This window comes from Nannobrachium achirus (assembly GCF_963921795.1).
Source record: "Nannobrachium achirus genome assembly, chromosome: 2".
NCBI lineage: Eukaryota > Metazoa > Chordata > Actinopteri > Myctophiformes > Myctophidae > Nannobrachium > Nannobrachium achirus.
The window spans coordinates 52,727,333-52,750,031 of NC_137811.1; the positions used below are offsets into that span (position 1 = coordinate 52,727,333).

At 39.9% G+C, this 22,699-nt stretch overlaps 2 protein-coding genes across 2 annotated transcripts; both read right to left on the reverse strand.

Moving 5' to 3' along the window:
• Positions 1-241: 241 nt before the first annotated feature.
• LOC308307537 (uncharacterized protein) lies at positions 242-9,279 on the reverse strand. Its single transcript, XM_080752803.1, has 3 exons — positions 8,975-9,279; positions 4,536-5,339; positions 242-1,997 (listed from the first exon to the last, which is right to left on the reverse strand). Exons 1-3 carry the CDS (start codon positions 9,057-9,059, stop codon positions 1,948-1,950), a joined length of 939 nt encoding a protein of 312 aa, XP_080608929.1. The 5' UTR covers positions 9,060-9,279; the 3' UTR covers positions 242-1,947.
• An 880-nt stretch (positions 9,280-10,159) lies between these two features.
• On the reverse strand, positions 10,160-21,650 carry LOC308298896 (matrilin-2-like; the record flags this gene model as incomplete). The annotated part of the gene is made up of 13 exons (XM_080742590.1): positions 21,564-21,650; positions 19,590-19,751; positions 18,755-19,327; positions 18,383-18,505; positions 17,772-17,894; positions 16,319-16,441; positions 15,175-15,297; positions 14,638-14,760; positions 13,352-13,762; positions 12,955-13,107; positions 12,074-12,166; positions 11,479-11,530; positions 10,160-10,202 (listed from the first exon to the last, which is right to left on the reverse strand). Exons 2-13 carry the CDS (start codon positions 19,714-19,716, stop codon positions 10,160-10,162), a joined length of 2,067 nt encoding a protein of 688 aa, XP_080598716.1. The 5' UTR covers positions 19,717-19,751; positions 21,564-21,650.
• Between the last annotated feature and the right edge of the window lie 1,049 nt (positions 21,651-22,699).

Below are 22,699 nucleotides of genomic sequence, written 5' to 3' on the forward strand. Positions count from 1 at the left end.
AACGTGTGGTCCGCCCTAATAGTTTGTGCAGTGCATGCTACATGTCTATACATAAATATGAATGCATGAACCACTTGAATCAAAGTTGTATTTACTTGCTGCTCAATTGAACTAGATAAAATAAGCACACGAGTAAAACAAAACAAAAACTACCAGAGCATATATTAGTAGGTAAAACTTTATTTATTCTGTACACTAAGGTTAGCGACATCATAGACCTCATAGACAAAGCTCAGAGAATGAATATATTACACAACGGCCACTTTCAAGGCCTTGCATAGATATAAAGAGATTACAGACATCAAACATTTGATCCCAACAACTTGCATCACATGATATAGAACAGAGTTATTTTATAGGACTTTTACAGTCTTGTAACAGAGTAGCCTATGTGAAACCAATTGCAAAAATGATCTGTTAATGTTCAGTGCATGATGCATGTAATGCACTTGAACTAATTCTAAACTGCATATAAAATTAAGTGGCAAAATCCCAGGCTCTGTAATACATTTGAGTCAACACTATGAAACTCCTGTTGTAATACAGAATACGATATTGTGTAGATCTGCCAGCTATATCCCAGTGGAATAGGTATGTCAATAAATAACCCTGGAGCAATGTATCAAAGTTCCAACATTACCTTATTCAGAGATGATTTACATTTACTTAGTCTTGCATAGCCAGATGTTTCAATAGCTCCGCCTAAGAAACTATCAGTAGGCGGAGCTCTCTGAAAGTCTGGCTATGCGAGACAACTCACAAAGTTAACTTTTTCACAATCCTTTAATGTAGTGAAATATTTCAAGCAAACAAGATAATATGGAAAATAGAAGAAAAAGAAAAAACATCCATGCACTATAGATGTTATTAACAATTTAATGTACACTGCATATCCATTACTGAACCCTTAGTATTGTCATTCTATTGGTTAAAAGAACCTCATTGAATTCAACATTAGAAGGGTTTTAATTTAATGCCATGTGTAAAACAAAGCAAGCAAATAAAAACATGGGATTATGACAGAATGTACACTGCATGCTCAAGTCTAAAATGTTCATTCATGTGGAAAAAAAATAATTTCTTTCAACATAGAAAAACTACAAGAAATCCAACAAGCAAAGCAGGTATTTGCTGGCAATGTAAATGTAGCCAACGTCTTCTTCAGCTACACAGCTGGGAATTACTTGAAGCTACAACTCTTCATCTGATTTCATTCACAGCTGACATTATTTGGCTTTGTATTCCTCAAGAAGTAGTACCAACACTTAAATAGTAATGAATTCACTCTGTGCAAACCTGGTCACCTGAACTATGCATTTCATAGCGTGTACAGGTACGTATGTGGCTCCAGACAACATGAGCTCTCCTGAATGAACACATATTAAGGCACAACGTTGAATAACACCAACATTAATGGTAAATAGGTGTATATATTGACAGTAACTAGCTTCTTTTGTTGCTTTATGCTATAGTTTCCCAGAAATGTTTACACTTCTTTGATCTTTGGGTTTATTCAACAGTCTGATGGAACTCCCCCGACAGACACAAAATAAAACGTTCACAAATTCCCCCATACACCTGACCAGTTAAAGAAACGATTAAGAACAGTGTAAAAGAACAGTCCTGGAACATTTGAAACACAATTGCAACATTCATTAAACAACTCTGTTTGGTTCCTCGTTAATTAATTTCACATGTAGTTTATCACAATATGAAAATGTGTGAATTTCTCCAAACATGAAAACAAGTAAGCAACTACTTGGGGGTGGGGGAGGGGCATTTATGTGATAATGTACTTTTGAGGCTTAATTGGGCGTCTGTGACAACGAAACGAGGCCAATGTGCTCCACCAGTCGACGAGTGAGTATGATGAATGATCATTCCAGACCAGGTTAACAGTTCATGGCTTTGTTCTCACCAGGAGATCCTCCCTCTTCATGGGGCTTCCTAGTCCTCCTTTTTGGCATTCTCACTATCTGCTGTTTCCTGAGGGGCATCTGCGAACGCACACAGGAAATCAGTGCATATCAGTCACAAATTAATACAATATGTGACATGCTAGTTACCAGTGTGACCATTCTATCCACTTGTAAAACAACGTGTGACATTCTATTTATCCATATATGCTTATACTAAAGTAAAAGAAAATAGATTATAGATGTAAATTGATATACTGTATATACATGTAATATCACCCCCCCCCCCCCCAAAGCGATGTCAAGAGATGACATTCCTTCTTAAATGTCAGGACATCTTGTTCTGCAGGGCCGGTTTACCAATGAATAGCCATAACTCTCTAGTAGCGTGTCTCAAAAGACACACACCCATGCACACACATACACCTTTACAAACCTGGCTATATAGCATCTAGGGCGTGCCCTGTAAACCACATATTGCTGCCAGAGAGTGTGAGGGAGAGAAGGCAGTCTCAGTTATGTAATGTCTCTCCCGGATGAGACCATGCAGCGTTCTACACGTGCAGCCTGGAGGGCCGGGGCCTCTCTGCCCCCAAAAGTACAGTATGTTCTTCCAGTGCGAAGACTAGGGTTCCACACAGTTGTAGCATCACCGGAATCATAAATATACTGTATAAATAAATACAAAATCAAAGTTTAATGAGTTTACTACCGGTGAGATTTCTCTGCAGCCTTGCTCTACATAGTAGTGTCAATGGAACAAAACACAGCAAACACCGCACAGACTAGTGCATCCAATTGATACAGAAGACTACATTCTTGTTAAAATGAACTGTTAAATCTTTGGCTAGTTAACTTTGTCTAATGCAGGGTTTCCTTGAAATGTGCAATCTAAAAAGGCAGAATGAACAATCCACAAGCACTGGAAAATACAACTACAGCTGTACAGCACTATCTTTGACACACTTCCTATGGTAAATACTACTATGTTTGACACATTTACCTATGGAAACATTGGAACGGCTTCCAGGGCGGTGAATATAAGGCACCATTATGTTTTGACTGAGATAATAAAGCTATCAACAAAAGAAATCAAATAAACTACTGGTGATATACTGCATTATGGCTCATTTGATTAGAATTGTACAAATCTGTTTTTACTGCACTCTTTTTTCCACTGATTTCACCGAAATGCCCTTTGGCCAACATGTACTGTTTGCATGCATTGCATCTGGAGACCAGCTAAGCATGTGGTGTGAGTAGCATTACATTGTCTTAAGCCATTTGAAGCAACAGGGCATAATTATTATCTAGGCCGCTCCTGACAACAGAACACAATAAGTGAGACTAGAGCTGTTGTGTTGGCCAAAAGCTCTGCCCATAACCCGAGCAAAGACTCAAGCAAAGACCGCAGTCCTCAGTGAGAGTGCATGTGTGTCTGTGTGGCTGCTTTCATTGTTCCTCACAGTGAATTATCTGTTTGACATCCTGGGCCAACAATGTCCACCCTGTTAATTCCGTCAGCTTGAACCAAACACAGGACCACTTTGAGAGAGATGTCTGTTCAAGTTTGTTCATTATAGGAACAGTTTAAATGGTTCACTGGGAGATCTTCACCACTACGCAAGAGAAGATGGTGCACGCACACCCACTTCAGTTAAAAGAGAAAAAAAGGTCTGCACACTGGTTAGAAATCCTACGCTGCGTTTTATTGTGCTTGTGCTCGATCAACAGATCTTCATGAGGAATTTTCTTACCCTAACAATTTCTGATGAAGATCTGTTGATACAAAAGTTGTTGAGAGCTCAATAAAACACAGCGGAACATTTCTAACCTGTGTGCAGATTTTATTGTTCTTAGATCTTCACCACTACCCTGTGACACTGGTAGTGAGTGCCCATGGCTCTTACATTAACCAGCTCAAAAGCAGGAAGATGATTTGTGTGTTTACTCAATTTCAATGTTTACTCATGATTTAACGTGGTCTATTTGCACATTTCAGGCTCACTGTGCAGTCTCTTTACCTTTTACTGTCACTGCTTGTTTCTGCATGCCCAGCATCTCCTTATCATATCTAGTGAAAGTTTGGTATACATGTTTGATGTTTCAGCTATTTCAGGCTGTGGCAGAGGTAGCCAACTACCCCCCCCCCTTCTCTTTTATTATTCTCCCTTGTGGTTCATTACACAGCTTGAAAAGTAGTGCAAGGTCTACTTAATGTCAGCTAGATATGCTTTTTAGATAATCAACCATTCATGGGGTGAATCAATGAGCTTTGACACCCATCATAAATGCTCAGGAGGAGGCATATTCATGTCATACAAAGGCAGCTGTCATTCACTATTATATTATAAGATTTTAGTTTAACCCTTACTGGTTTGTGCAGGCTTTAATGTATAGAAAATATACAGTAACTACATACAGCATAATAACCAAGAATGGTTTCTTTATAAATCTCAGAGGGAAATTAAAGGATAGAGCTAGCATTGTTGCTTCTTTGTTTTTTGTGTCAAAAAGTGTCAAAATGGGCCCAGACACATGTACTTGTTTTTACACAATGAAAGTTAAATTAAGATTGCAGATCTGACAACAATAAAGATTGCTCTTGTGCTTTCATACCTGCAGGCTCCACAGCAGCTGCTTCTTCTACTGCTGGAGCAGGCTCTTCCAGGATTTCTTTGGTTTCCTCAACAGCAGGCTCTTCTACAACTGGAATCTCTGGAACGGTAGCAGCAGCGATCTCAGGGTCTATTACCTCTGCTGGTGCTGCAGCTTCAACTGGAGCTACTTCTGCAGCTTCAACTGGAGCTACTTCTGCAGCTTCAACTGGAACTGCCTCTTCTACAGGTGCCGTCTCCACTGCTGCAACCTCAACAGGGGCCTCGACTTCAGGAGTGGCCTCAGCGACTACACTTTCTACTGCAGTGTCCTCCTCCGTTGATGCCACTGCTTCTACCACTGCTTCTGCTTCTACCACTGCTTCGACCACTGCTTCTGCTTCTACCACTGCTTCGACCACTGCTTCTGCTTCTACCACTGCTTCTGCTTCTACGACAGCTTCTGCTGGGGCTGCAAGGTCCTCTGGGGCAGGCTCTGCGGAGGCCTCTACCGCAGCCTCAACTTCAGGAGTGGTCTCAGCGACTACAGTTTCTGCTGCAGCGGCCTCCTCTGCCACCGCTTCTACGACTGCTTCTGCAGCCACATCATGTACTGGGGCTGCCTCTGGTTGTGCTTCTGGTTCAGCCAGGAGGTCCTCTCCAGATCCCAGATCTTCCTGGGCCTCCAGGGCTATCAGCACGGCCTCCGACTCATCAGTAGCCCCCGGCTGAAGGTCATCTGGTAAGGCACTCTGCACGGGCAGCTGCATCTGGTCCGCAATGGTTTCTGTGTCTTCTGCGATGAAGCCATTGCCATTTCTAACCACTGTAATGATATGGACAAAGGTAAGGAAACGTTAATTAATGATGACCTGTATGTGGAAAGACAGACATCTGCTTGACCCCTGAGACAACAGGACAAAAATGTTATTTAGACACCAGCAGGAGGAAAATTAACCTCATCAAGTAATGATCTTTTTCAACATCAACGGTCTGTTAATCTGTAGCATGGTCAGACTACATAGCAACAGAACATGCACAACTTAACTGCAAACACCTGGTGGGGGGTCTGAAACACCCTTAATGGGTAATGCATGAGTTAAGTGTTGTTAATATATGACCAAATATGCCATGACAACAGTTCAATCAACATACATGAGAAATGATGGCCCATTCTCTTTCCAACACTCAAGTCATGCTACCCCAGACAGCATAATACATATCATCTGTATATCATCTACATAAGCATTCATGAAGCACAGCTTTGGAGAACACAAACCCTTAAACAAATGTCAGCATACCAGAGTTCAGCTGGACACAAATCCCCTGAAAATGTATTCATTTTCCATTACAAACTCAAAGTGAAATATTATACAGTAGGTCATAAACTTTACAGTCAATTTCTTCTTCCTTCATGTGGCAGTGAAAACATTTCGTTTTAACAGATAAATTAATCAGGGTCTTTAAAATTGTACTTGAATCAACAGAACAAACACAAACGATAAAGTACAAGGGACATTTTGCTGCTTAGAATGCCATCCTTTCATTTCTGTTGCTGAAAAGAACTTTATTGAAACCTGTATTTGCCTAAGGTCCAGAGGAAAAGAAGGCACACAGGAATGATTCAAAACACACAATGTGTCTTCTTCTAGCTAATAGAAAACTGAACATTTTTCAAAATGTACTCATATTTCAATACAGTTGTTGTAATGGGTGTGAGCTGTGAACACCATCAGCCCTTGGGTATGAAACTACAGTTAAAGAGAAACAATAGACTGGAAAGTAACATCAACTAAAATGTCAACTAACGCTTACTGATATTATATCACCTACATATGTATATCACCCACATATGGTGACTAAAGACAACATATTAGATCACTTGTTCAGCATCTAATTCACAAGTTTCACAGCTAACTCACACAAACACAACATTGAGCAGCATTGTTCCCAACAGTATGACACAAACCAGAATGATCCAATTAGCTAAACAGTTGGATGGTTCGGACGCTGCAGCTTCCTGATTTTATTTGACTGTCGGAACCTATAAAAAGGACAGGGAGTGATGAGTGGAAGGGAATGTGACGGGCTGGCACACCACACAAAAATGAGCCAATGAACGGAGGACTAAAACAACAACAAGTGAAGTCATTAGGCACACAGGAACCTTGCTTCAACAGCCCGAAGTTTGAGGGAAGCTGTGTAGTGTGTAGGGTTGATGGTGACCTAAGATTTGAATAAGAAAACGTGTTGCTTTAGCTCCACAAGGTTTGTGTCTCATTTTGTTAGGTACTTTTAAAGGCTTAAGGGGAAAGACAAAAATGCCGGTTTGGTGTAACTTTTGGGGAGGTGAAGAATAGTAGAGGGTGGGGTTGAGGGGTTGGGGTGTGCATCCAACAGGGCACATCTGGATCAAGTTACATTACTCTCCTGTGGCCCTGTAAAGAGACAAACACCAAACTGTTGGGCTGGAAAAATATTTGACTTGCAGAGATTTCTCACAGCAACTTATTTTTCTGTGTTCACACATTCTATTCTGTTCACAGGGGTCTTCACAACCAGACACGACGCATATAAAGGTTTTATGTTTTTAAACACGCTCTCTTTGAAGAGATTTCTGGAATTTCCTGTCTGTCGCCGTTTTTCAGGCAATACTTCACCTTTGCCATCCTTCTCCTCTGTCACTGAAAATGATAAGCGAGAGGGCGAGAGAGACTATTAGCATGGATGACTCGCTTGTCAACACGGTTTAGCAGCCAACGATGACTGAAAGCCCAGACAAAACAGCGTCATGGCTGGCAGGGGGATGGGAGCCAGGCCAAGGGCAGTAAGAGGGGGGCTGGGGAGCCAGGACTGGGAATGGCTGGCAGGGTGACATGTACAATAAAGTCTTCTAGTGTCACGTATTCTCCAGGTAACCGTTGCCGGCTGCCTGTCTTTGTAAAATGTAATTTAGTGTATCATGGGCATTGTGTTTCCGCAACACAATGCCCATGATACACCAAATTACATTTTACAAAGTTTCATATATTTGACACGGAAAAATGCTCCAGTTGCAAGTCTAGAACATTAGATATAGCTCTCTGAGAACTGTCATGCAAGTTTACATCAGTGACAAACTAAACTTTGATCAAGTTCTTGGCGGCAAAGGACACCGTTGTGTGATGGAGCATACATTCAGTTTAATGTCAGTGGGCACAGCACATACAGTGTCTGTACACACACACATACAGTGTATGTATATTGACGCAATTGCATAATCCCTCTCAGCTGTGCCTGGCATGAAGAAGCCGTGTGGCAGCATGGCTGACTCATGAATGAACAATCATGTCCTATGTCAGGCATCTCTGTGGGACGCTATACTGGCTTAGCACACAGGGCCCACATGCAAAACACAAACAAGGCAATGACACTGCTGTCTCTTATGTAGAACATGACTGACACACACATGCAATAGTGAAAGACACAGGCATTGCTGCACTACTGCATGTAGTGAACATGCAGGAGATGTGGGCTCTCTCCAAGAGGTCACCAATCTTGCCCCCCCCCCCCTCCCTCTGCCAACTTTGCATGACCCTCCTCCATTGTCTGAGACAGTTGTAAATCATTTTGTGTTGTTGTTGTTGTGGTCAATAATGAACACATAGGGAACAAGGCATTGGGGACGTGGGTCTTACCCACTTCTACCAATTTTTGTTGATCACCTTTTAATGAGGTCTACTTGGATCTACAGCATTAAATTCACATTGCACACACGCTACTTGAAAAAGGATATATTATAAACAACTTTTGGGAAATATTATGGGTAACTTTAGGGGGAATTGCATCAGATTATCTGTTGAAGTCAAAGTTAACACACAGGAGCACTTCCTTGAATCACAGCAAACCGGTTTGGTCAGAACTATTGCCTTTAGGCAGGGTAGCCAAGCGCCGACACGTGTCCATATACTATTTCATATGAGGCTCAACTGACAGGGGTTGCAGGCAAGCAGGTCCTGTGTTTTGGTGTCCAAATACACATTTTTTTGTTATGTAGTGCTGAGAGGATGGATTAGGAACAAGTCATTACCTTTTCAGGAGTTTACTCTTCTTTGCATAAACAATAACAATAACATTATGGACATTAGGTTAAAATCTGTGACAGAGAACGAATGTCAAACAACTACTGAAATAGTGAGGAAAATAACAGTGAAACAGCAGCGTGTTACAGGGAGTATTATGTCCACCAGAGTGGCAGTGAGAAAGCACACGATGTACCAGAACGCCAGGCCGGCCGGTCCGGGGGCAACAGCAAAAGCAGTCACACCCCCCACAACAACAACTTTTAAATGAAGGAGATGACTTTTGGAACAAAAATTTTTCACACGCACCATGTCCACCGTTACTCCAAGTATAAACACTAACAGAGAGACATCCCAACACATACTATATAATATTTAACATCTCGTGTCAAGTACTTACATGCATCTCCATTGCTCTCCTCTGGTTTAGTACCAGGTCTTTTCTCCTGATCAACAGTCTGCGAGCTGGACGAGGAGCAACCCATGTTTAAAGAGCAGCGGACTTCTTATAAAGATAGGGCTGGATGGCAAACTGTGAGATTAATACAGGCAGTGAACAAAGTGCCCCAATGGCTCTCTCTTGTTTAACACAGACGGAGAACGGCTGGTCGTGAAAGCATGGACAGCTCGTCGGTTCCTAAGAATAGCTGGACACCATTATTATATCCCCTGGTCAGTGTGTCTATGCATGTCCTGCTGACCCTCCTGCCCTGGACAACGCTGTCTGTTGCGAGCAACAACAACAGTTAAATAGCACGGGTTCAGATGCAGAGTATCTCCCGACTGCCTCCCCCACACGCACACTTAAACTCTGTCCACATTGAGGAGGAGGTCCCTACAAAGCAGTCCCCACCTCTTGAGAGGATCTCCCACAATGTTTGATGAGGCATGTGCTTTTTCCCCTCCTCCCCTCCCCTATCAGTGGTGGAAAGCAATTTTCAATTTTCATTTTTCATTCACTCAAGTAAATTCTGAAATCTGGACTTCTACACTGCAGTATAGTAGTAGTAGAACTCAAGTAAAACATGTGGGTACTTTTTCCACTTGGAGCAGTGCACCACCTCGTGGCAATGTTTCGCAATAACACAACTGTTTGCTCTTGTAATAATGTATGACAGGTAAGTTAATGAAATCATTATACACTTGCAGGCTAAAACTGATTCCTGCTAGGGAATTCCGTAAACGTCACCAGAAGTTGTTTAAAGATTAACAAAAGTGCATATTGACTTACTGGTAGCATATTGTTTCATACTGTAGCTGGTCTCTGGAGATGTGCAAATATTTAATGGCACAGTTAGGACTATAAACAAATATTTGTCCCTCAAGTGACCCTCTAATAACCTTTGTATCAGTTTTAGTTCTCATTGCAATGCAAGACTGTCAATGACTTGCCTCGGTTCTTTTGTGTACCTGATTAATTTAGTCAACATCCAAGATTCAGAGATAGGCCTACATAATATCTCTGAGATATTTTTGTTAACCTGCAATGATGATCACCATGGACCCTCACCAATTAACTTACTGGCAAAACAGTAAACTACACCATACCATAGCCACAACTCTCCAACAACCTGACACAATGATGCTAGGTGAACAACTTGTCTCTCATCATTGGAAAGACCAAGGAGCTGACAACAGGAAGAGAGGAGAGAGGCTGCTGGACCACATCAGTTACATTAGTGGGTCTGCTGTATGTGTGTATGTGTGTGTGTGTGTGTGTGTGTGTGTGTGTGTGTGTGTGTGTGTGTGTGTGTGTGTGTGTGTGTGTGTGTGTGTGTGTGCGCGCGTGCGTGCGTGTGTGGAGACAGTCAGTAGCCCCAGATTCCTCAGTGTTCACGTGAAAGAGGCCCTCTATATTAGGATGAGCACAACGGTCACATCATGAAAATGGCACAACTTTCATCTCACGCCACTGACTGAAGACGTTTGGCATGGGGACCAACCAAGGTCCTAAGGGCCTTCTACAGAGTCACAACTGATGATGGTAGGCTACACGTAAACATATGGACACATACATACAGTATACATACATAATTTATATATATACGCAGTATACGTACAGTGTGTGTGTGTGTGTGTGTATACGCGCGCGTGTGCACACACACTACTGTGTGTGTGTGTGTGTGTGTGTGTGTGTGTGTTTGTTAGAAGTAGGATCCATTCATACCTTCAAAGTGCGCTTTTCTGTTTTGTTTGTTTTTTGTTATTTTTGGTACAATGTAAAGGCACCATATCCAATTTAGGCTCATTAAATCTTGGATCTTGAAAATGGAAAATAACAAAAATCACAAATTGGCATGAATGTTTTATTTTTGTTTTCAATGTACAGTGTTGTTAAATATTAATTACATTTGAAAGCAAGATTGTGTTTAAATCTTTAAGTTGCAGTTTCCTGACATATAAATGTTCCTCTTTTCTATTCATAAACATAATTTCATACAAAAAGCTTGTATACAATATACATTGTAATTCCAGCAGAATGCATACACAGTCAAATCCTCTGTGTGAATGTATCCATTTGTAGCTCAGAGACGATTTTAGCATATTTTTCAGTGTAGCTTTTTGGGATGGATTAATGCTGCAATCTGGAACTTATTCTAAAGAATAAAACATCATTTGGACCAATCTGTATGCTAGCTAGAGTATGTTAAACAATATAACTAGTACTTCTGCAGTGTTTAGAGTTGGTCTGGTCTCCCTATCCCTACTACACTCATATATCCGGAACGGAACAAGCAGGTATGCCGTCTTGGTGGGGTCATAGTGGTAGAGGTTTTGCCACACGGGAGACCCGGGTTCAAATCCTGGGTAGGACATGAAACTTAGGGGTTGCAGCTTTAAAGAATGCGTAGAATGTTATGCTGTACCGTCAGGTAGAGGAGAAGGGAGCAAACCTTCACTTACGTATGTACGACTTGATTCTCAAGGGTCTCCAACTTCTTTGTCATAGCTTCAAGTGCACATGTTAAAGAAAGTATTAGAATATACTGTATACTACAAGAAAGGCTGCAAGTCACAACAAGTGATTATTCTATCTTTTTTATAAGAAAAAATTCAAATAGATTTTTCATAATTGACTAAGTCGAGGAGTCTGATCAATTAAGCCCAATTTTATACTTCATTGTACAATGATAGCTGATCAACAAGCTCACAATGAACTTGTAGATAGATAAAAATAGATTTGGTTTAAAAATGGTTGACAATTTATGTTGCAAGCCTACTACAGTATCAATCACAAACAGACATTCCATGACTTAATACATCCAGATAAATCCAGTGTTAAGCTAATTTGACTCTGAAAGTGTACATTTGTACACTTGAGTTGATACATTAACACTGAGGATTTTATTGTGAGACATTAAAGATGATGTTTGAGTAACATTAGATTCTGTCCAAGGACTTTGGAATAATAAAAATCTTGAATAAAACGTTATGAACGGTTGACAGTTTCCCCTTCAAAAGCCATTCTCTCAAAGAAATATATATCTTAAAAGGATATTGTTTTGGGTCAGTGTCTTCAGCTTCTCTGTCACCTGGTTCTGGAATGTTATCAGAGTCTCACACTGGCACATATCCTTATCAGATGGCTTGTCTGTAGGGAGAGAATGAATCAGTGGACAAATCAAGTGTTTTCCCGCCACACCTTCCTAAAAGGCTCATTAACAGATACAATATTAATCATGATTGAGATGAAGTCTACGCACTGATCTGGAATAGTGACCATTGGACACTAGCATCATTTCATATAACATTCATATAGGTATGGTATAGCCAGGTTAATTAATCTGCAATGTTATGATCTAGTCACTGCACTGCACTTTTGAGACAGTAGAGGGCAGAGACGCACCACTATTGTGGAGGAAAGATACTTGTATATTTCAGTGACAAATTGTCCTGCAGGATTTAACATCAAGGAGCAGCGCACACAGTTCTAATAATAATATTCTGATGTCACTTTGTTTGAGCAAAGCCAAACATATTCTATTTTATTGACAGTAAATAAATAAGATCACTTGAACACATTTTAAATAATTATTGTTTGTGTGGTAAAACCCTTTTTGCAATAACATACTCTGGAAAACAGATGACACTTGACACATATCTCTACATGGCTGAAAGTACTTACCGGTACATCAAGAAACCTTTGCTGACATGCAGGGCATAGGAAAGAATAAATCTGAAGAGCAGTGATGTTTCTGTGTTTGTTTTAGGGCATCAGTGAAAGTAACAAATGGAATGTAAACAGAGATAAATAGTGTTTAAGATGTGATTGGATTATTTGTTGTATTATATATTTGTTAATTAGAGTTCATTAATCTATTTACATTGTAGGTATTTAACTGAATGTTTAGTTTGTTTCCGTCATTCAGGTTAAAGTACCTTTACATATCACTGACTTCAACTTGTTTGTAATTTCTCCCATTTTCTCAAAATCTTCAGTATAATACAGGTGCTTTTCATCAGGCTCAGAAGCAATTTCCCTCAGCTCCTCTTCAATAGCTTTGCCAACACCAAGGGCATACATTGTGACTCCTGCAAGTTACATAAATAAGATGTCACAAAACGATAAGTGAAATTGATAGAAATTATTGTGAGATTTTAGCAATCGAAAGAATTATAACAGTAATTTATTCTACACATAATCCTCTGACAAATATTTAAGAATCTTTTTCTATATGAGCATTGCCTTTCTGTGATTGGTAATAACACAGCATGTACTGTACAGATGTAAGATATAGCCTATATTATCGTATGAAAAGAATCAACTGTACTGTACCAGCTTTTTTTGCCTTGGTAGCCCATTCTGAAACATCATCCTGGGATCTTCCATCAGTGAACACAATGCACACGTGTGGGAGCTTTGCCCTGGCACCTTCCTTTGTTGAAAAGCTGTACTCAAACATGTGACGTAGAGCTGATCCAGTCATGGAACCTCTGCCCATGTACTGCATACGGGTCACAGCCTGTTTGATATCCTGAGCTGTCATGTACTGGCCCAGGGTGAACTCAGTACGGACTTTGGTGGAGTACTGGAGCAGTCCAATATGTGTGCCAGTTGTGGATATATCCAGAGAGTCCACGATACCATTGACAAACTTCTTGACCAACTCAAAGTTGTCCGTGCCCAGGCTTTTGGAACCATCGATCACAAAGACCAGATCCATGACTCCATCCCCACAATCTGTCTCTGTCAGAGAGATTTTCATTTAATAACATGTACCAGTAGTTCAAACACAACTGTTTGCTAATATTTGCATTCCGAGGTAGGAGTTGTGTACAAAATCTATACCTCTTCTCTATAATAATGGAAATGTGTATTCCCATCTTGCTCCCAGTAATATGAATTTCATTTCATTTTTTAAATGAAGGTACAATTTCTCAAGCAGTGTTATTAAACAGTAAAGGGCATAGATGTTACACAAAACAATATTACTATCTGCAGACCTTGATGCCTCATCATGATGAACATGATCACAGAATGTTCATTAAATCCGGTATTGAGGGAAAAACTATGAAATACTCCCAACAATTAATAACATCCCATTCATTCAGAGTTATGTAACAGAAATACCCATACTGTATGGGTAAGCACACAGTTATATAAACATTATTATTATTATTATTATAAACATCTCTGACAAGAGACTTAAAGCTTTCACAGTCCAAATTGCTTAGTGAATACAAATAAGCTTATTGCTATAAGATAAACCAGTTCCAGTGGTTGTTCTAAGATATCTGCACCATCAATTCCTGACACTGCTTTGTTGCACCTACTGCACATTACATTTACATTAGTTTACAAATGGTTATTGAGATAGTAGGTTAAAATTAACCTTTCACTTTACTAATCCAATGTAAGCAATAAAGTAACACTAAGAGAAACAATCTGTCTATCATTACTGTTACATTATTTTACAATTATTAAACCACAAAACACTGCTAGCAAAGCATCATGTTTCTATCTCTAAAGAATAAAAATATCTTCTCTGTGGTATTTGATCAAAGAATTCTGTGTTTAAATATCCACATATACATTTATGATTATGATGAGCTTGGACTTACTCTGGCATGTTTTCCCATCCGGTCTGAGTGTGTAGCCTTCTCTACATCTACACACACATGAGTTGTTTGTGTTGATGTACTCCTGCTCACATCCATGTTTGCCATCTGCACAGTGGTCAACCTCTGCAATGAAACATCAGTCAGAACAATTGGGGGGAAGAATTTGTAGAAGGTTGACAAGGAGGGAAACTAAAAAGGTGATGCATTGCAGATATGTTTGATTGCACAGTCTAATATTATCAGTTACATCTTACTAAACAATCCCGTTATGCAGGATCTTTCGTATTCTGTGGAAACAGGTTAAAGTCATTGTACAATTTATAGACACTGTTCAAAGCTTCTTAAAGCTCCACCGGCTGTCTGTCTGTCAGTAAGTCTGTCTGTCACGTCACGTCACACATTTGCCCCTACTCCTATCTCCGCCACCGTTGCCCTATCCATGCCAAACCTTGCACACACACTCCTTGGCTGGCAGACCACACACACAGAGCAGTGGAATAAATGTTTGACCTAAAAAACTAAATGAGTGAGACTTACTTTTGCATGTTTTCCCATCAGGTCTTAGTGTGTAGCCCTTTCTACATTTACACACACAGGAGTCCTCTGTGTTCATAAACTCTTGTTCACAGCCATGGTTACCATCAGCGCAGTGGTCGATCTCTGCAGTGAATCACATTCATCAGAACTGAGATGACGAGATTAGTAAGCAACGTATATTATGGTATATCTTTGTTCAAGACTGGGATATCATTATACAATACTGTATTGTAGTGTGCATTGTACAGTATGGAATAATACTTACATTGATATGAAATCCCCCATAACTAAGTTGTTACATGCTTATTGTATTGCTACGGCCACAGGAGGATAAAATAAATGTTTAAGTACTTGTACAATGACTACCAGCATATTAACATCTTAAACCCTTTATACTTAGTTTGGGGCTCACAAGATCCTCTAGTATTTCCCTCTACCGTCTACACCACATCTCTTGTAGATTGGCTATTTTTGCCAAATGTTAGTCACTGAATAGGGACACTATGATTAATTACAACACAGATTGTGTTGTAAATTAATAATTTACATGTTTATTTTTTGATGATGTTGTTTTTAATGTGATCAACCCAGTGTACTAATTATCTGTCAGACATTAACATACTAGGCAATAGTACCTTGAAACATAGACACTAGTAAACATCAGGTAAGACTTACTTTTGCATGTTTTTCCATCAGGTTTGAGTGTGTAACCATCTCTACATTTACACACACACAAGTCTTCTGTGTTCATAAACTCCTGTTCGCATCCATGGTTACCATCAGCACAGTGGTCAATCTCTGCAGTGAATCAAAATATATAGGATGTATAGCATTACACTCTAGGATGCATCTTTTTGAGACATGGACAGGTTTTGAATGGTCAAAATGACTTGTATCAACTATAATAATTTGGAAAACTATTTAGAAAATGCAAAAATAGTTTTTGCTTTTTTGCAGCGTTGTGGTGACACTGTTTTGCAGTCTTTCTAATAACAGGATTTATAAAATGCAACCAGACTAAAAGACAGTTATGTTATATCAACTAATTTCCAAAACATCTGCCAGTTTCTACAAAACGGGTATCTCATTTGTCAGGTTACATAACTCAAAACCTCTAGTAAATAAAACTACAGATGATACTTACTCTGGCATGTTTTCCCATCAGGTCTTAGTGTGTAACCATCTCTACATTTACACACACAGGAATCCTCTGTGTTCATAAACTCCTGTTCACATCCATGTTTGCCATCAGCACAGTGGTCAATCTCTATAATAATTAGTCAAGGCACAGAAATAAAGATCAGAAAGGCATAGAAGATGCATGTACTTTTATCTCCAAAAATAGACCATCTACAAGCTCAGATCTGCTATTTTTGGCAAATGTTCCCCCAGATTAAGCTTGCTGGGGTTCAAGTGGTTGTTAAAGCATGATTACATGATGACAATTGACATGGATTATCCATGTGGATAGAAATATGTTATAAGCATACGCAACATGATCATATCATGCTGCAAATTCTAGAATAGCATAGTTCTGTTGTTTTACATAAAGAGAATAATAACTCAAAGCCCAAACAAGAAGAAAACAGTGTCATAAAATGTGTCCATGTTTCCACTGAGTAAATGGAAAACATTTTACTCTAAAAGGAATGTTGATTGAATGATGGTAAATAGGGAATATGGTTTTCTGAGCTAAAAGAGATTTGTGACACCTCCACATCGCACAGTTCTTGAGTATTGTCATGCTCAGAGCCATGGTTCCCCAGATCACAATAATCTATTCAAGATTCTTTACAGTTTTACACTACAAATACAGAGATTCAATTTGATCTTAAAACATCAAATATTCCAACATGATTTTATCGATGATGATGATGTATCGATGTAGGTAAAAGCAGTCTCTAATGCAGCCTGAATTCCTTGAAAGTAAACATCATTAGACTACCAAAGAGGAGACCAAAATTAAGTCAGAATGTTTTCTTTCTTTAGACACAGACCTTTCTGCTGAAATCAATATCCAAGGACATTGTCAGTATGAGAAAATCATTTATAATTTTTCTTTAATACAATAATCAAGAGGTGCAGCCAAAGACTCCTCTGGGAAAGATCAAACATCAAATGATCTCATACCTGTTTTGATATAGCATTATACTAGAGTACACCACATTTCAACAGCTGGTAGGATGATTGAAAAAGCACACTTCCTTAAAGGAAATCTCCTCCACTTTAGGCTTGGCTAACATCCACTAAACGAACAGGAGGGTACATTTTCCAAATGTAGGCGGATAGATGTCACTTTGACACAAAATGTTTGGGTCCTTTGGACTGGACCCGGGGATTGAAGTCCCAGTTAATCTATGAGGCCACTGCTTGCACTACAATAGAATGGAGGTGTATACATAATTCTTAATGTATGTCTAAGTGTGTTTCATTAATGCCTTGATTAACTTTGTACTGAGTTACACATAAATACAGACAGGATGAAATAAATGGAAAAGAGTTGGGTTCTGTGAATAAGGAAGGAAATTACTGTACAGTATGTGAGGAGAGGAGGTAGTGAAGATAGATATTATTATAAAAAGAAGTGGTTTTATTACTACTGCATGTCTTCAGGTCCTTGTTGAGTTGATAACCTGGACGACAGCGACACTCATAACCATCAGGCAGGTTGGCACAGATGTGGGCACAACCATGGTCCACCACAGCACACAGGTCCTCAGCTACAACAATGACAGAGGCACCAATAATGTATTATTATTCATGGTGGAATTTGACAGATACAAGAGGAATGGAAGAATATTACAGTGGCAAGGTACAGTATCTAGCTTGGTGCAGCCATGCCCAATTTACTTTAATGCAGAGCTGTTTTGTCTTCATAGTATTGTTTCATTGTTGTTGCTTTACTTGGCTATGTTTTGACAATGATCGATTCCATTGGTGAAAAAAACCAAAAAACACAAGTAGTATCCTTTAAAACTCAAAAGCATTATTGCCCGCAGAAAGCATTTTTGAGCTGCAGAGAATTTTAGATATCATGTACAGTGCACAGAAACACAATGCTCTGCGCTGGGGAGAGGAGTGCTCCAGTGTGTTTTACCAAAAGATGGCAGGCCAGAAAAGCACTGGCATCTATAAAGAAAGAACCTTTTATTTACATATGTTACAAATGTATGCTCGTGGTTTTGCAAGAGAAAAGCAGTTCCTTCACCTTTACAAGTCTTGCCATCAGGGTTGAGGGTGTAGCCTTTCCTACACTTGCACCTGTAGGAAGCTGGGGTGCTCACACATATATGCTGGCATTGATGGTCCACCTCTTCACACATATCTGAACCTAATGCAAGTAAGTGCCCACGTACGCACGCACGCACGCACCCACACACGCAGGCACACACACACACACACACACACACACACACACACACACACACACACACACACACACACACACACACACACAAACACACACACACACACAAACACACACACAAACATTACTACAATGCAGGGATCAGCCATTCTCACTATTTCAACGTATGTGCTGTATCTCCACTGAGGGGGGACAGGAGCAGAGCCCACTCACCTCCACACAGTTTGGACTGGAACACGGAGATCAGCGTTTCAATCTGACTGAAGTTAGCTACCAGGTACACATGCTCAGAGTGAGGCTCACTCCCTATGGCTTTCAGGGTGTTCATATCCACCCTGCCCACTCCAATTGCAAAGATCTGGATGCCCGCCTGCCTTGCTTGAACCGCAACCTCCTCTACCGTGTCCTGAGGCCGCCCATCCGTCACAATCATGGCGATACGCGGGATATTGAGGTGTGCTGACCGTGCACCCTCTTCCTCTGTGAAGGCTGTCTCCATGGTGTACTGGATGGCCAGACCGGTCATGGTTCCTGAGGCCATGTGTTCCATGTTCTGTACGGCCTGCACTACCTCGGCCTTGGTGGTGTAGGTGTTGAGGGAGAATTCGTTTTGGACAACGCTACCGTACTGCAGCAGGCCGACCCGTGTCGCGTCAGGACCTATTTCCAGGAACTGAAGTAGGTTAGCGATGAAGGTCTTGACCTTTTCATAGTCATTGGGACGGATGCTGCGAGAGCTGTCGATGACAAAGACGAAGTCTAGCGGGACACCTTTGCAGGGGTCATCTGGGATCAGGGACACAGTAAAAGCATTATGATTTTACGATTTTATTTCAGATCAGAGCTCAGTTCATGAGCCAAGTATTGAACCTTAGCATCCCTATTCTGGGGGGAACATTTGCTATAAATATTTAATAAAGGTGGTGTAGGTTTGTTGTTTTTGTGTGGTTATTTGTTTGTTTGTATTGTTAAAATCAGTGTCAAATAGCTCTATATTCTGCTAGCAATAATTGCTATAGTATAGATAGAGTGTTTACATAATACATACCCACTAACTTTGTTGGTATAGCGGACTCATTTTGGGCCCGGGTAACGTCGGGTCTGGGGCGTCGCTTGTCTGGCCGGGCCGCATCACAGCACAGCAAGCAGAACAGGCCGAGAGCCAGGGTCCTCATTCTGAGCAGACTAACAATGATGCTGGTGTTGAAATCTTTAAAGAGAGAAGACAAACAAGAACACAGGAAAAGCTGACAGTAACACTCTACGAACACATTGTGAGAGGGAAAGCAAATGAAGGAACAAGGAACAGGTAAGTGTGAGAGGGACAGTGGGGGAGAAAGAAAGACAGAGTGGAGATTAGACCATCTTTGGTGAACCACAATTAGAAAAGTAAAAAATAGATGGTAAACAAAATGGGCTTCCCAAGTTGCTTGTACTGTGGTCACAAAAGGGACACAATCACTGTAACACAAGAACAATCAACATAATAACTGAAAAAACCTAGACAATCAAATAATCAAAACAAAGAAAAATAACCAAAATGCCACAATTTCCCAACCCTTAGTAAACTCCATTTTGGGTGTGGATGTGTGATCACAGTAACAACAGAAAGACTGAGACATGATACCTGCCGTTGATGAGGAGGAATTATAAATAGCAACACTTTCACCTCTTGCATATATGACCCTATACCCAGCTTCAGATTTCACATTTTAAATGCAGAATAGTTGTCATACCACAATATTCACAGCATTTAATAGCTCTTCTGGAACCTCAAGAACCGCAAATCATAGACATTGCAATCAAGCAACCAGCACACAATTGAACATATTTTAGAGCCATACCATAAAATAGATATGATCTTAAGTTATGCTTAATATACAGTACCATCTAATGGATGAAGTGAACAAAAACACAAAAGAGCATGGGCTTTTACATGTTCTGCAGCACGGGTGGCTTCCAGTGATTTAGCACAGACAGAATTCCACTAGTCTAGTCCCCTGGAGAGCCATCCCTTTCCTTTCACGATGAAACCAGCTTGCACAGTGTTCTAAAGCCATCAGAAACGTAAATGTATTCCAAAAGGAGGCATTGTGCCGTATGGCTATACTGCAATTCTAATTCTAAAGCAAGCTGGCACCATCACAGTCTGTTCTGTTCACAGGAGTGGGAGATACAACTCCACAGGAGACAAGTTTATGGTTTGCTGTTGACCCGAGATATATAAGGGTCACACACACATGTAGCATCCCATGCACTCATGTCGACCTATGCCCTCGCATCTGTTGGATGTCTTTTTTCACCACACAGTAAATAGAATGATTGAAAACACTGTAAAGACTTAGTGTTCTGCTGTATCCTAGAGATATCACTGTAGCCCTAAATGATTCAATGATGATTAGACTAGAAAGAATTGTTTTCTCACCATTAATCTATGCTGAAACGTGACTATCACAAACAGCAATTATGTTTTCCAATTCCAAATTCGACAAGGGCAACTGTGAACTATTTTAGTTTTTCTCTTAAAATAGGATACAAAATAGAACACTTTTCATGAATTGCATATGAAATTGCATAATTATTCAAAGCCATTCCCCTTCATTTTGAAGCTGTATTTTCCACTTAAAAACAAACCCCATTTTATGGTCTTTCTGCTTTGTAAATGCTGGAACTTTGATGACTTTTCATGATGCAAGTTAAGGAAGCTGAGTTACTGCCAACACTTTCTTGTAAACACTGGGAAACATATGCAACAGGTGTTGTCAGGCTTTATTTTAATTTGTATAACATAATTCAAAACAACGTCATTGATTCTGTCACGTCATTCAGTTGTTGATAGATCAGCTGATAAAAAAATAAGAGTAAAACATGAAGTGATATGGGGAGGAAGATATGCATGATCATGAAAATGACTTACCTTATTTTTTTAATGGCAATATGTTAAACTCCTCAATAATAAAAAATAAAATGTGTATAAATCCTTGCAGAGGTGTTAGACATCAACAAGAAAAAGAAATCTCACCAGTAAATTCACACTCCTGGTATGAACACGGATAACTCTCTCTCCTTCTTCACTCTCTCTCTGTCCTTGTTTCTCTGTCCAAGCACGTGCATTGCTCTGCCCCCAATTCTCTGTCCAGACTTTTTCACTACGCACTCCCTGTGTTTATGTCATACTCTAGCCAAGGAAACGCGTCTTGTGCAACTCTGTTGGAAAGACAATCACAGTTTTGTATATTCTTACCTTCAGTGTTGATTACGATTACTAAAGCCTTTAGTGGCGACAACAGCGAATAAACTATCTTGCCCAACTACACAATAAAATATCTTGAATGTTAAAAGTCAACCTGTAAGGGTAATTTAGTACATGTCTATGTCTATAGGCCTATGACCCACATGGTCCTGTTACATACAGCTATAACAATCGCAGTTTGTTTTGGGTCAGTGTCAAAGTGTCCTTGCTTGAGAAAGACACAGAACCTATAACATTACTTGTACAAGTCATTATCACAAACCAGAAAACACATAAACGCCAGTTGGGTGTAAATAGAAGCTAAAACCTATGAAGAGATTAACCACATTAGATTAACCCTGACGACCCTACAGTATACTCCGTTAATGGGGCAAACATCAAAAATAAAGAGATTACCAGATCTTCAAGCCCACATCTAGTAGCCTAGGTAACAAACAAACACAGTTAACAGTGATAAGTAAGTAAATGTAGAACTTCTGTACTAATAAGTAAATACAATTGTGAGGTAGGCCTATTTGTACTATACTTGAGTAGGCTATTTCGAATTTCCAGTACTTCTACTCCACTACAATTATTAGAAAACTCTAGTTACTAGTTACTTTTATTCTTTGATTGTCATCACAAAACATAGCCTATATTAACCACTTCAGTTATACATTTCCGCCATTTAAAAATAGCTGATCTACAAGCTCACAATGTGTCATATTGTCATATTGTGAGCTTGTAGATCTGCTATTTTCAAAAGATTGTTGAAACTTGAACCAGAAGGTTAGGTTATGCATAATGCATACTTTTACTTTGGGTACTTTAAGTAGGCCTACATATTGATGCCAATACATACTTATTTACTTGAAACAGAGTGGGCCTAATATTGCAGTAGCCTACTACACCAAACCTCTGCTGCG